The sequence below is a fragment of the Galeopterus variegatus genome, unplaced genomic scaffold (assembly GCF_000696425.1).
Source record: "Galeopterus variegatus unplaced genomic scaffold, G_variegatus-3.0.2 Scaffold1193, whole genome shotgun sequence".
Classification (NCBI taxonomy): domain Eukaryota; kingdom Metazoa; phylum Chordata; class Mammalia; order Dermoptera; family Cynocephalidae; genus Galeopterus; species Galeopterus variegatus.
Genome location: NW_007727304.1, coordinates 367,991 through 383,700, shown reverse-complemented (window position 1 = coordinate 383,700; position 15,710 = coordinate 367,991). Strand labels below are relative to the sequence as shown.

Sequence of the window (15,710 nt, the reverse complement as noted above, 5' to 3'; positions counted from 1 at the left end):
GGCCCATACCGGATGCCAGCTCCTTGACCTTGGACTTCCTAGCCTCCAGACTGAAAGAGAATAAATTACCCAGTCTCAGGTATTGTTATAGCAGCACAAAACTGTCACCTCTTCCCCAGGGTGATGGAGACACAAAGTATTACTCAAAGCCCATTTCTTCTGAGCAGTGAGAAGCCCTGAAGGGGTTAATTTACCACGAACCCTCAAGAGAGAGGCATTCCTCAGAAAATTAACACTGAATTGGGGTCTTCTCTGTACTTATTCTCCAGGCCAGAAAGTTACAGAAAAGGAACATAGGTGGTTACAAAAGAACAGTAAGATAATTGTCATGGCAACAATCATTAGGTTTGGCTGCACCAAGGACATTTGCCCTTAGAGCCAGCAATTTTGCTGTGTTACAATTCTTTATCTACAACAGAGACTTTAGCCTGGGTAAAGTTTTTTGTCTTTTGCAAACTTAACATTTCTATGTGTAATTCTAAAAAGTTAGTCTATACCTGAAACTACAGGGCCTTGGAAGCTAGGCCCTGTGAAATACATTTGCTTTATAAATGTTAGTATCCTCCACACAAAACAAACTAAGACACTAACCACTTTGAAAAAAAGGTTTGGCAGTTCCTATAAAGTAAAACATACATTTAACAAAAGATCTAGCAATTTCACTCCCAAGAAAAATGAAGACATATGTCCACCCAATGAAAGCATATGCCCACACAAAGACTTGTATACAACTCTCCTAATAATAGCTAAAAACGGAACAAAGCTCAAATGTCCATCAGCAGGTGAAATGGACAAATTGTGGTATACACATACAATAGAATACCACTCAGTAATAAAAAGGAGTAAACTACTAATATACACAATAAGAAAGATTCTCAAAAATCACATTGAATAAGTGCCAGACACAAAACAGTACATACATATTCTTGTGGTGACTGATGTAAAAGAAATGGTAAAATTAGGCAAATTATATTGAAGAAGCTGAGAGTTTTTCATTTCTACATGTCAGCCTTACAAGTATTAGAATATATTTACAATGTTTTGAATGTCTTACCCAAATTTTATCTTGAAATTAGGCTTTGTCAGCTTCTGGCCAGGCAGTAGCATCCACTCCACTGACATGCCTTTGTAGAACTGCTTGACAGCACCCAACCCTGTACACAAGCTCACTTTTTCCAGCCTAAAAGCTGGTCAGGCAGCAAACCATTCCCTGGGAGACAAAACCTGAGAGCTGTGCACCACACCTGGTCTGACAGGTGGTGAGGCAGCAAATCTCAACCTCAGAGAGACCAGCAGACAGACAGTTGGCCCTGTGTGCCCACACAGGCCTAACAAGAAGCCTGGAGTCTCTGACATAGCAAAACAGTGCCAGTCTGGCACAAACTCCTGTAGACATCACTGACGAGGATTACAACCAAAGAAACTGCACACATACTACAGCACTGAGTCCACCCAAAACCAAAGCCAATGTAACATGTCCAACAGATACCCTGACACACCTACAGGAAAAAGTCATTTCTTTGTAACCTACTCTGCAAAATTGGGAAAGGCAACTACTCAATTAGATGTGCAAGTATGAACATAGGAACACAAGAAACACCAAAAAGCAAAGGAACACAATAAGTCTTCAGTAACAGATGCTGAAAAAAAGGAGAGTTATGAAATTCCTGTAAAGGATTTTCAAATAACAATCTTAAAAAATCTCAACAAGATACAAGAAAATATAGACAAACAATTTAATGAAATGAGGAAAACAATTCATGATCTGAATTCAAAGACAAGCTCAGAGTGCTCCAATACTGTACAAGTGGTGAATAAATCACTTATATCCTTAGTATGAAGACTAAAGGACAAACCTAATAAGACAGTAACAAATACAACAACTGTATAAGAGATGGGCCATATTAAAAGTATTAAAAGATAAAAAAAAGAAAAAAGAAAGAATTAAAAAAATAAAAACCAACCAACCAAACAAAAAGTATTAAAAGATATATCTTAAAACAGCAAAATGTCAAAAAGTGTGTGGTGGTGGTGGTGGGTATGACATCGAAACATAGAGTTGGCTTTGGTTTCTTCTTTTTTCTTAGGTATGAGAGTTAAATTGTTATTAGTTTAAAATAGTCTATAACAACATGTTTTTGTAAGCCTCATGATAACCCTAACACAAAAACTTACAAGACATACTAAAAATAAATAGCAAGAAATCAAAAATTATACTACTAGAAAAAAACAACTCAACCACAAAGGAAGACAGTAGACTTGGAATAAGGGAAAAAAGATCAGAAACAACCAGAAAAAAAAGTAACAAAATGGCAGTAACAAGTCCTTTTATTTAAATAAAAACTTTAAAAGTAAATGGATTAACTTACCCAATTAAAAGATACAGAGTGGCTGAATGGATTACAAAACAGGAACCAATGATATGCTGCCTCAAAGAAACTCATTTCTTTTTTTCTTTTTCTTTTTTTATTTTTTGTGACCGGTAACGGGATCGCAACCCTCGGTGTTGCTCCCACACCACGCTCAACCAGTGAGCGGACCGGTCTCTATATGGGATCCCAACCCTTGGCGGGAGCGCCGCCACACTCCCAAGCGCCGCACTCTACCAAGTGCGCCACCAGGCCGGCCCAAAGAAACTCATTTCACCTATACTCATTTCACCTATAAAGAAACACCAACTCAAAGGGATGGAAAAAAGATATTTCAAGCAAATGGAAACCAAAAAAGAGCAGTAGTAGTTAATATCAGATAAAACAGACTTCAAGCCAAGGAAAGTAAAGAAGAGGAAGGTCATTACATATATAACACACCCAACACTGGAGTACCCAGTTATATAAAGCAATTACTATTAGACCTAATGGGAGAGATAGACTTCAACACAACAAGCTGGGCACTTTAATACCCCACTTTCAGCAAAAGACAGATCAATCCAGGCAGAAAATGAACCAAGAAACATCAGCATTAATGTCTACTACAGACCAAATGGATCTAACAGATATTTATATAACATTCCACCCAACACCTGCAGAATGCCCATTCTTCTCAGCAGCACATGGAACATTCTCTAGGACAGAACATATGTTAGGTCACAGAGCAAATCTCAACAAATGAAAAAAAAAACAAAAAACTGAAACTGTATTAACTATCCTGTTTGACCGCACAGAATAAAACTAGAAAACAACAACAAAAAGGACACTGGAATCTACAAATACATCAAAATGAAACAACATGCTCTTAAACATGTTCCTCAAGGAACTAGAAAAACAAGATAAAACCAACTCCAAAATCAGTATAGAGAGAAATAACAAAGGTCAGAAATAACAAAGAGCAGAAACAAATGAATTAGAGATTTAAAGAAATACAAAAGATCAATGAAACAAAAAGTTGTTTTTTCAAAAAGATAAACAATTAATAAACCTTTTGCTAGACTAACAAAAAAAAAAAAAAAAGAGAAAAGACTCAAATAAAATCAGAAATGGAAAAGGAGATATTACAACTGATGCCACAGAAATACAAAGAAACATAAGAGACTACTATGAACAAATGCAAACATACTGGAAAACCTAAAAGAAATGGATAAAGTCCTGGATACATAAAACTTAACAATGTTGAATCACAAAGAACTAGAAAACCTAAACAGACCAATAATGAATAGTAAGATGGAAGCTGTAATATTGTCCCAACAAAGAAAAAACCAGGACCAGATGGCTTCACTGATGAATTCTATCAAACATTTAAAGAAGAACTAATACCAATTCTTCTTCCAAACTCATTCTACAAGGCTAGCATTAACCTCAAACCAAAACCGGAAAGAAATAAAGTAAAAAAGAAAACCTCAGACCAATATCTCTAATGAACTTAGATGTGAAGATCCTCAACAAAATACTAGCAAACAGAATCCAACAACACATAAAAAAGATATTCACCATGATCAAGTAGGATTCAGGCCAGGGATGCAAGGATGGTTCAACATACTCAAATCAATAAATGTGACACATAACATCAACAGAAGGAAGGGGAAAAAACATGATCACTTCAATAGATGCAGTAAAAGCATTTGACAAAATCCAACAACTCTTCATGATAAAAATACTCAACACACTAGGTATAGAAGGAATGTACCTCAACACAATAAAGGTCATATATGACATGCCCACAGATAATATCATATTCAATAGACAAAAATTGGAGGTTTTTCCTCTAAGATCTGGAACAAGGTAAAGATGTACACTTTCTCCCATCTTACTCAACATAGTATTGGAAGTGTTAGTCAGCACAGTAAGACAAGGGAAAGCAATAAAGAGCATCCAAATTGGAAAGGAGGAAGTCAAACTATCCCTATTTGCAGATGACACAATTATATACATAGAAAACCCTAAAGATTCCACCAAAAATTACTAGAATTAATAAATGAATTCACTATAGTGGCAGGATACAAAATCAACACACGAAAATCAATAGCCTTCCTATACACCAAAAACAAAACCGAAGAAGTCAAGAAAATAATATCATTCACAATAGCAACCCCCCCCCAAATGAAATACCCAGCAGTAAACTTAACCAAGGAGGTGAGAGACCTCTATAATAAAAACAGCACGGTACCGGCATAAAAACAGACAAAACGATCAATGTAACATGCAGAGCAGATATAAACCCATGCACTTAGAGCCAACTGATTTTCAACAAAGGTGCCAAAAATATATACTGCAGCAAGGATAGCCTCTTCAGTAAAGGGTGCTGGGAAAACTGGACATCCACATTTAGAAGACTGAAACCAGACCCATCTCTCACCATAGACAAAAATCAACTCAAAATGGATTAAAGACCTAAATTTAAGACCTGAAACTATGAAATTACTAGAAGAAAACATAGGGTAAACATGACATGATGTGAGAATGGGCAGCGCTTTTCTGGACAAGACTACAAAGGCACAGGCAACTAAAGCAAAAACCAAGAAATGTGACTGCATCAAACTAAAAAGCTTCTGCACAGCAAGGGACACAATAAACAAAGTGAAGAAACAACGTACAGAATGGAAGAAAGTGTTTGCAAACTATGCATTTGACAAGGGGCTAACATCCAGAATTCATAAGGAACCTAAACAACAGCAAAAAAAACCCAAATGACCCAATTAAAAAATGGGGAAAGGACCTGACCAAACATTTCTCAAAAGAAGACATACAAATGGCCAATGGGCACATGAAAAAAAATTCAACATCACTGATCATCAGGGAAATGTAAATTAAAACCACAATGAGATATCATCTTACTCCAGTTAAATGGCTTATTACCAAAAAGCCAAAAACTAACAAATGCTGGCAAGGATGCAAAGAAAAGGGAACTCTCCTACATTGTTGGTGGGAATGTTAATTCGGACGGTCACTGTGGAAAACAGTATGGGGGAATTCCTCAGAGGACTAAAAAGAGATCTACCGTATGACCCAGCTATCCCACTACTGGGTATATGCCCAAAGGAAATGAAATCAATACACTGAAGAGACAACTGCACTCCCATGTTCAGTGTAGCACTATTCACAATAGCCAAGAGATGGAATCAACCTAAATGTCCATCAATGGATGAATGGATTAAAACAAACAAAAAAAAGACTGTGATGGGCTGGTTAGTTAGCCCAGCCAATTAGAGGGCAGTGTTATAACACCTAGGTCAAGGATTTGGATCCCTGTAGCAGCCAGTCACCCCCAAAATAAAAAAATAAAAAAATAAAAATTAAAAAAAAAAAAAAACCCTCTGGGGTAAGTATACACAATGGAATACTATTCACCTATATATATAAAAAAAATCCTATCATTTGCAGCAATATGAATAGAACTGGAAACCGTCATGTTAAGTGAAGTATGCCAGGCACAGATTTCAGTCATACATAGAACCTTAGAAAAAAAAAAAAAAAAAAAAAATGGTTCCCATAGAAGTATAGAGTAGAATAATGGTTACCAGAGGCTGGAAGAGGAGGGAGTATGGGAGGAGGAGGAGAAATGGTGGACTAACGGGTATAAAACTATGCTATCTATCCTAAGTAAATCACTGTACTGTATATGCATGTATTAAAACAACACACTGTATTCACAAAATATGTACAAGTTAAAAACTTTCATGCTTCAAAGGACACCTAAAAGAAAGTAAAAAGATAACCCCCTGAATGGCAGAAAATATTTGCAAATCATATATCTGATATGGGACTTGTATCCAGAATATATAAAGAAATCTTACAACTTAACAATAAAAAAACAAATAACCTAATTTTAAAAATGGGCAAAGGATTTGAAAAGACATTTCTTCCAAGAAGACATACAAATGGCTAATAAGCACAGGAAAAGATGCTTAATATTAGTCATGCAAATAAAAATCACCATGAGATTCCACTTTACAACACTTTACTAGATGGTTATAATAAAATAAGACAATAACAAGAGTTAGGGAGGAGATGAAGAAATTGCAACACTCACACATTCCTGGTGAGACTGTAAAATGGTGCAGCCACTTTGAAAAAACAATTTAGCAGATCCTTAAAATATTAAACATAAAGCTACCATATGAGCCAATAATTCCACTCCTAAGTATATACCCAAGAAAACTGAAAATGTGTGTGTCCATGCAACAACTTGTGCATAAATGTTCATAGCAGCATTACTAACAATAGGCAAAAAGGCATACAACTCAAATGTGTACCAATTGATGAATGGATAAACAAAATGTGGTATGTCCATACAATGGAATATTATTTGTCAATAAAAATGAACAAATTCATATTTCCTACCATATGAACTCTGAAAACATTATGCTAAATAAAAGAAGCCAGTCACAGAAGATTACATATTGTACAATCCCATTTATATAAAATGTCCAACACAGGCAAATCTATAGAGACAGAAAGTAGATTAGTAGTTGCCAGGGGCTAAAAGTAGCAGGAAATGAGGAGTTCTGTTAATGAGTATGGTGTTTCTTAAAGGGGTGAAGAATACATTCTGAAATAAGATAGGGTGAATGGTGGTTCATCTTTGTGAATATACCAAAAAAAACACTGAAATGTACACTTTAAGAAAAAAATCGGTCACCTTTGGAGGGTGCTAGGTTGCCAATTTTTAATTTTGTAAACTGATAAATAAAAGGAAAGAACATGCATTTGTTTTGAATTTCCTAAAGAAACTGTACTACTAGGTCACCAAATAAGGGAAAGTTTATCTTTATACGGTATTTTGACCAAAAAAAAAAAAAAAGTAATGTTCGAGTTAGAATATCTAGGCATTAAGCATCAATGACTGCTAACTAACATCAGAAAAAAGAGGAAACCCATTTTATACACCTTTAGAAGAAGGATTATCACCTACAAAGCAGTTTTGCCAAAAATAACAAAACTGAACCTAATTAATTGCCTAGATCCAACTAACCAATTTATAGAAAGTACAGAGGAACCTGCTAAATGATGCCATGGAAACGTAATCAGCAAAATCCAACTTGTAAGAACCTCTGCAGAAGAAATGATCTGGTGGGTTCTTCAAACAAACAAGGGAGAGAAAAGAGATAGAGGAAAACTATGAAACAAGAGAAACTTAAGACATATTTATTAAAAAGGGAAAACTGCAGTTTCATTACTTGAATGATAAAACTGTACAGAAAAGTAAGGAAGTGATTGCTATAAACATTCAGAAGAGTGGCTACTCTTGGAAAATAGGGTCAAAAGAGGGTTATGTTTGGAAGCAGACCATGTGAAGGGTGACAAATTCTAGTATGAAAGGTGACTTCAAGGTTGTTTGTCTTATAAGAATCCATTTAGCTCTCTATGTATTATATAGTTTTCTGAATTTGTGTTTTATTTAAAAATAGCAAAGTTTAAAAAGATTTATAAATTAGAATCTGTAAATTTATTTATCTTTAAGTTCTTAGATAAATGCACTAGAGTCTATAAAAAAACAAGTCAAAAAGTTCTACGAGGGCCGGCCTGGTGGCGCACTGGAGAATGCGCCACTTGGGAGTGTGGCGGTGCTCCCTCCGAGGGTTCGGATCCCATGTGGAGACCGGTTCCCGCTCACTGGCTGAGCGCGGTGCGGGCGCGACACCGAGGGTTGCGATCCCGTTACCGGTCAGTAAAAAGGACAAAAAGGAAAAAAAAAAAAAAAAGTTCTACAATCTCAAGATATGGAGAGATTTATTTTCACAAAGTTAATGTACTTGTATTCATTGAGGGAAAACTAGGGAGGATTTGAAAAGGTGCACTAAGCTGTAGTTTTACTACTATAAAAGAATTCCTCTAGTGATAGCAGCATTTTGACTTTATTAAACTTGGGGGCCAGTTAGACCTTATAGTGGTAACTTTAACATTCTAAAAGGCAGTCAGGATTCAACGGGGAAAATCAAGGCACAAATTTCAGAGAGGAGAAAACTTTGACCTAGGACTTTCTCAGCAAAGGAAATTGACAGATATAATCGAGATTTAACTAAAGAGGGAAAAAGGACCTTGGAAAATCATAAAACCTTACTAAGTCTAAATGTAAATAAAACCTATAATGTTCAGTTTATCATTCCAAAAATAGCATGAACTGGTCTAACAGGAATTTGTGTGTTTGGAGGGAACAGCCCCTGTGCTCTTCTCTCCCCAATTCTCCCAATTTTACATAACAAAATCATGGGAGGGGAAGTGACTCCTATCATTTTAACTATATTTAAAAACTGAGTATGATGGAGGCTAGCCTTGAATACAACTATAATACAGGAGAAATTAAAGAGGGGCTAGAACAGAGAAGGAAAGAGATAAGGATATAATGAGTGTGTCTCGTTTATAATACAGATTTAATACACACTTGTTAGCTGATAGAATAGGGAACACAAGAAATTTTAAATTTTGAATCCAGGGTAATGACAAAATTCCTGGGTTCTCCATTTTCAGACAGTCTGATATCAAACAACATTTTAAACTCATATCAATAAGGCCTTCTGTAAACATTGTTTTCTCACCTTGAATATCTCAAAATATTAAAATGGTATTAGACAATTACCATTACTAACTCCTCTTTTAGTTGCCTCTTTCCTTCCAAGTGAAAGTCTGTTTTTATATTTTAATTTGTCCTGATTTCTGCAAGCACTTTCCTAACTAGTCTTCATTTTCTTCCCCTTTGGTGAGGTCTCTACCCTGTTTACCTCCATCTCACTGAGTTCCCCACAGGTGGGAATGAATAAAATCTCTTTCTCAAAGTAGTTAGAACAGCCACTTCTATGAAGTCTTAAAAACATGGAATGGATTATTTTCCTCAGAGAGGAATGGGCTAAAGAAACACAAAAAGCTTGTAAGCAGAAAATGAAAGAGCAATGTGTTCATCTTTTCTTGAAATCCGTGGCATGATTCTATTCATTCTCTATTTATCGTGTGGCTCTTTGTGCCAGGCAACACAGTTCTTACTTTCCTTCCCATCCTCAAACTCCTTCTACCACTAAATGCAATTAAAATCAAAGTGACTATATTTCCAACTGTTAAGGGAACCATCTTTTTCCTCTTCCCTTGATCCTGTCACCCCTTATAATAGGTACATCAGCTTTCCAGAAAATCATATAGACTCATCCCCAGGATGGGAAATTAACCTGTGAGAGAAATTAACCTGCCCATCTGTTGGTCCATATTTCTCCATTGGACAGGTTTAATGTGCCAACCTGTGAACAGGTGGCCTCTGTCTCCTGTCTGCCTCACAGCCATATAAGAGCAGAGATGAAGTCAATGAAGCTCCTCTCTCCCAAAAACTAGATATGAGGGGAAATTAGAAAATCTATTTTGTCCTTGGATTCAAGAGGTATTCTCCAATTCAGCTTCACCAGGGATTAAACTAATATTTTAAATCTTACCTTATACCTGTGTCCATTTTTCAATTGGTTCAGAAGTTATAGAGAAGAGGTATGTAATGATAATCCCCAAACCACAATATCAACCAGAAATATAAAAGTCTGAAGTCAAATAAGAAATAAAACAAAACCGTGTGTGCACACGTGCATATACACACTTTTCTCCCTTTACTAAGTCAACGAGATGGCTAGAGTTGCCAGGAATTCCAGTTCATAACAGTTCTGAGATTGAGTTTTCCTGTCATCTTATTATGAAGGGTAGGCAGTTTGGTGGCTCAGAGTCACAAAAATAACATAATCACTACGGGCAAGAAAAAAAAAATTGGCCAGAAGTTATGGTCTTCTTAACCTAATAAAAAGAGCAACATAAAATCTTTAAGTAAAAATGTAAAATATAAACCTACCTGATTCAAAAAACAATATGAAGCATGCTTAGAGAGGCATACAACAAATAAATTTATATAAACTTAAAATCCTCTACTCTTTTATTATGGAAGTGATCTCTTGCCCTGTTTTAGACACCTCAATCCTTTCAAGCTTATCTGTTTTTACCTGTCTCCCACCTCTAGCCATGGAAGTACTCAAAAATATCTGAAAGTCTCAAAAAGGAAGTCTAAGGTTCCCAAATAATTCCATAAGGACACCCTGCTATAATGACCCCTAATAAGTCACTTTCTTCTCAATCAAAAGATCATAATCTATCCTCTATTATTTCTGATCACGGCACTGAAAGAAATTTCTATTGGAGGCCTATGGTCAACTTCTGATATTCAGAACACAAACATTCACACACCCTACTTTTCTATTTGACTATTCTCTTTCCTTCAGATTCTATTATCTAAAACTATTTCTTAAATTATACTCAATCCACTAAATCATTAATGTGAATGTTTTACATTAATGAATTTGCTAAAATACTTATTATAGTATTTTTCTAACCATATTAACCAAGTTTTTTTTTTTTTAAAACAAATCAAATCTCAAACTTCCTTTTCCCACGTAATTTTCTTTAGTGTTTTAATCCCCATTATATATCTTTGTTACTTAGTAAGTTCTTAAACTATCAGGAAACCTATGCGTCCTGGATAGGTGATATATTTTTTCCTCATTGCCTGTATTTGTTCCATCCATTTCCTCTGAGGCTTCGTTCTTAATATTGCTGGTCTATCCAATCGCACTCTTTTCTCTCAGTTCTACTTATTTCTAGCTGCCATACATCCAATATCTTGGAACCAATATTGGATAGCTTTGGTGTCCAAGCTTCATATATTTCTTCAACACTCAGTTCTTACAAAAGCTACCATTCCATAATCATTCCAAACATATCAGTTAACCAGAACAACTTGTGATTTAATTTCTATCAGCTTCTAATGTGAGAGTGTTCCCATTTCATCTTACAGATAAGCAAACCCAAAAATCAAAGTCTGAGGAAAAAACATTAATGTACAAAATATCTGACATTTGGTTCATTTTAAAGTGCTTATTATTTTAGCTAGCACTAAGCTAAAACAAAGACCTTTGGTTTTATGTTGGTGAGAAAAATGATGAATTCTCTATATATCATTTATTGCTTTTAGAACAGCAACCCAATACATACCTCTGTAGAAAATATGTTTCTTCTGGATTTATGCAAGTAACAGAGAATGAATCCACATTATTTTATTATTTAAAAAAAAAAAAGACTAAAACGTGCCTTATAGACATCACTAACTCAGTATGCCAAAAGGCAAACAGGACCATTTGCTGAAATTTTAAGTTTAGTAAGAGGCTGTAGTTACCTCTTTTTGTAGATGAAGTTTGAAGCAACTGTTTGGCTTTGAGGGAAGTACGAGGCAAATTTTTCAGCCTTTGCGAAGCTGTTGAAAAATAAGGAACTGTAATATTTGCCTGGAAGTACAAGATAAAGGCTATAGCTTCTGTAAACTTGAATATTTTAATACAAACTTGAAAATTTATCAAGGAACAGAAACCACAAGGTGCAAATATGTTAGAATCCTAGAAGCAGAGGAATTTTAAAGTGATGCTTAGTGCATTAAGTTGGAAAGGAAACAGGATGGAAATCTTAGTGCATAGTGCATACTTTTAGAAGCAGTTTCTTATAGATGAGAAGAAAACCTCCAATATGTAAATCAGTCAGAATAGCAAAGAGAAAGCAAACCACCAGTAAACATGCTACAGATGCAAAGAATACAAATACAAAGATAAAAGTGATGAACACAAGCACACAGTATAGAATAAAATAAATACAGTATTTGTTCAATGCAAAAAAGCAGACTTTGGCAAAGCAGTTATTGTTAGATGAATTGCCCTAACATGAAACAATAATCCCCATACTCAAAAAGGAGAAGAAAACTCAGAACCAGGCAGGTCCTCAGGAAGTCACAATCTGGTGGCTTTAGTGTGTTCAACATCATCTTGCTGTAGAATACAACTAGCCTGTACTTAAGACTTTGGGCAGCACCATATCTGGGCTGTGCACATATGCGTATAGCTAAGGGGTGTGTGTGTGGGGGGGGGTTGAGGGATTTGGAGGAGTCAGAGCATCTGCCTTTTAAAGTGATCAACAAGGAATGCTAAGTTTTCTTCCAGACTCCTTATTTATTAACTGCATTGAAACACTCAAAATTGGCATGTAAGAAGCCAGAGTTAAAGTGATTCCAATTACTCCAATAAACAGTTACTATGGTTCCAATGGACTGATGAGCCCCCCATCTACCAGTGCAGTCACCTATAAGTGGCTCTAAAATGTCACTCTATTAATTTGAAAGTCAGACTTCATATATCTCTAGGATTTATGTGCAAAAAAAAAAAAAAGATAAAGAGAGAGTCTATTAATTTGAAAGTCAGACTTCATATATCTCTAGGATTTATGTGCAAAAAAAAAAAAAAGATAAAGAGAGAGAGAGCTCCCATCCCTATAAATCTATTCAGAGCATAAACAATCATTGGGGGGATAAAGGGATACTTGATATCATCAGAGAGAAATAAGAATTTCTCTCCTTTCTACTGCTTAACTCTATTAAAGTGAAAAAAACTATTGTTTTCTCACAGATAATAAACTTTTTAAAAGTAACAAATATAGCTGACTTCCAATTTTACAGCATTCCAGACATTACTGTAGCTAAACAATGCTTAATAACAATTTAACTTATTGCCACAGAGACTAGCAAAAAATTCTTCATATTTAAAAAATCAATTTTACAAAGGTTACTTTATATCTATCATACAAAAATAAAGGATACTGTCATCATTAAATACTCTTTATTTATATATTTATTCACATGTTTCCAACCATTCATATTTTCTTTCATCCATTAATTTATTCATTCACTCATTCTTTCATTTATTCAAATAGTTGAGTATCTGCTTTATTCCAGGTACTGTCTTAGGTACAATAGATGCAGTAGCCAACTAGACAGACATAGTTCCTACTCCCATGGAACTAATATTCTAAGAAAGGGGAGATAGACAATAAACAAAGTAGTAAAACATATAACCTGCCAGATACTGATAGCCGCTAAAGAGAAAATTACATAGGAAAGGGGGACAGGAAATAGATGTAAGTTGCAATTATAAATAGGGTGATCAGGAAAGATTTCCCTAAAATGACATTTGCACAAGGATCTGAAGGAAGAGAGAGAGTGAGCCATGGTATCTGGGGAAAGCATTCCAGATATTGGGAAAAACAACTGTAAAGGATACTGAGATAGGAACCTGCCTAATATGTTTGAAGAACAGAAAGCAGGCTAGTTGGAGTGGAATATATGAGGGCAAGAGGTAACCAAATGAACATGCTGGCAATCCACAATATCTATTAGTTAACTATCAAAAAAATTTAATGAGGGCTTAATATCATATACCATCTATAGTGAATTCTTTCGGAAAGGTCCTATTTAAATAAATAGCTACAGTGACTGCAATGGAGCCTATTTATTCCTCAAGTTTTATGGGTGATGTCACAACAATGGCATCTATAGACAGGTGAAAACTGTCCACTGGAAATATGAAAAATCAGATTAGACACAGAATCAGGCAGTAAACTCTAAATTCGCCTGATACAAACGATGAAATCAATGATTTTCATAAAATACCAGTCACGTTACTTAAATAAGAACAAAAACTACATTTTTATCTGAATTTTCAATCTTAATTTGATCAGTTTTCTAAAGATAAAATCATTTTTAAGTGACGGTGTGATAGCTTAAGAGAAACTCTCTAAATCTCTCTCTTAAACAACAGAATCCAATGTGTTAGCTGTTTGAAAATATCTATGATTTAAAACTTTCCTTGGTTTCTAATATTTATGTAATTCCAAGTTAGCAAGATCCCAACATGAGAAGCAAATATGACACAGCAAAACATTCTTATTTGCTACCATTACTTAGGTTAACATCCTCCTCCACAAATCAGCTCCAGTAAAAACCTCTATATTCCTGTTAAACATATACCACCATCTTCCAAGTCATTCTAGCTCAAAACTTTCTTACTTTAAATTTCATTTATGCATCTCTTGTAGTCTCAGATCTTTCTGTTCTTTAAAATCCCATTGTCTACTAAATACCTAATTCAGACCTTCATCACCCTATTTCTGGACTAGAAGAGTGTCCTCTGGGTTCTAATCATTTTCACTCCATTCATATACATCATGAGAAGGGTGGTGAATGTGCTGCCCATCTCCTCCACCCCCCTTCCCACCAAGTGCAGGCAATAAGGGGGTGTATAATCTGCAAGGAATGTAGAAACAAAAATAAAACCAGCTTGGTCTGCTTTCTATTCTTATCATGCTCCAGCAATCATAATCAATGTCAGGGATAAAATACTCCTCCCTGAAAAAATAGTTTATTGGCCTAAGTTATGAAGAATAGCTGCAGTTACTTTTGAGTTTTAATAACATACCTGTAGGCTTTAAATGAGCACATTTTATTTTTTATCCTTTGATAAACATTGCATTTCACATGAAAGTTAATTAGGAGAACTGCCAGTTACAGTCTCCCTTGACACAGGTGAATTCAGCTACAGGTTTCTTTCAAGAGTAAGTTTGTAGCAATTTGAAATCAATCAAGTTTACTTCAGCAGAGTGTGTGCCTCCAACCCGATTGTACAATATATTACTATACTTAAACACATTAGAAATAAATAATGATGATACAGTGATTGTAAAGTCAATGAAAGAATATGAGTTACCTCATTTCTCTCATATGTAACTTTCAGTTTTAGTTTAAAGTTTTTTAACTATGAGAACATTTAAAAATCATTAGACTTGATCCCTCCAAAACAAAGACATGGACAGTATGGCAATTTCTGAAACTTATTGTAAAATGGGATTTTATGAATCTCTGCCAAACTTATCCTTATGTTGAAGATTTTCCCTATTTGTATGGCAGTTGCTTTGGACGGGGGGTGGGGGGGACTTTCAAAATTAAATTTAAAGACAGTGTTCTTCCATCAAATCTGAGTGAAGAGAGATTGATAATTCTGGATATATTGTTTTGAGCCTAAAAATTCAAAGAAGATCAATTCTGAAAAAATTATTAACAAATTTTCAGAAGTTAAAACTGTAATATTTATTACTGTGACAGATCAATATGTAAAAATATATATTTTCCTTTTTTTTAGAAGTAACAACATTATTAACCCATTATATCTTTTTGCTTTTTGTACTGTAACATTGATTTTATTATGATTTTTATTACCAAGTGATAAAATACAAAGTTCAATAAAAGAATACTTTCACTGCCTGCATTTTTTCCTGGCCATTACTTTTTTTTTTTTTTTTCCTTTTTTGTCTTTTTTCGTGACCGGCAACGAATCGCAACCCTCAGTGTCGCGCCCGTACTGGGCCGGGACCGGCCACGGGATCGCA

At 35.1% G+C, this 15,710-nt stretch overlaps 1 protein-coding gene across 2 annotated transcripts in view; it reads right to left on the bottom strand.

The window, feature by feature from the left end:
- Nucleotides 1–15,710, bottom strand: part of SLAIN2 (SLAIN motif family, member 2) — a 77,293-nt gene that overhangs the window by 15,878 nt on the left and 45,705 nt on the right. Inside the window, exon 7 of one of the 2 annotated variants that reach the window (XM_008575463.1) lies at nt 11,626–11,703. The exons of the other annotated variant lie outside the window; for it this stretch is intronic. Within the exon in view, the coding sequence (XP_008573685.1) occupies nt 11,626–11,703 (78 nt within the window). The remainder of the gene's footprint in view (nt 1–11,625; nt 11,704–15,710) is intronic. 2 annotated transcript variants of the gene reach the window in all.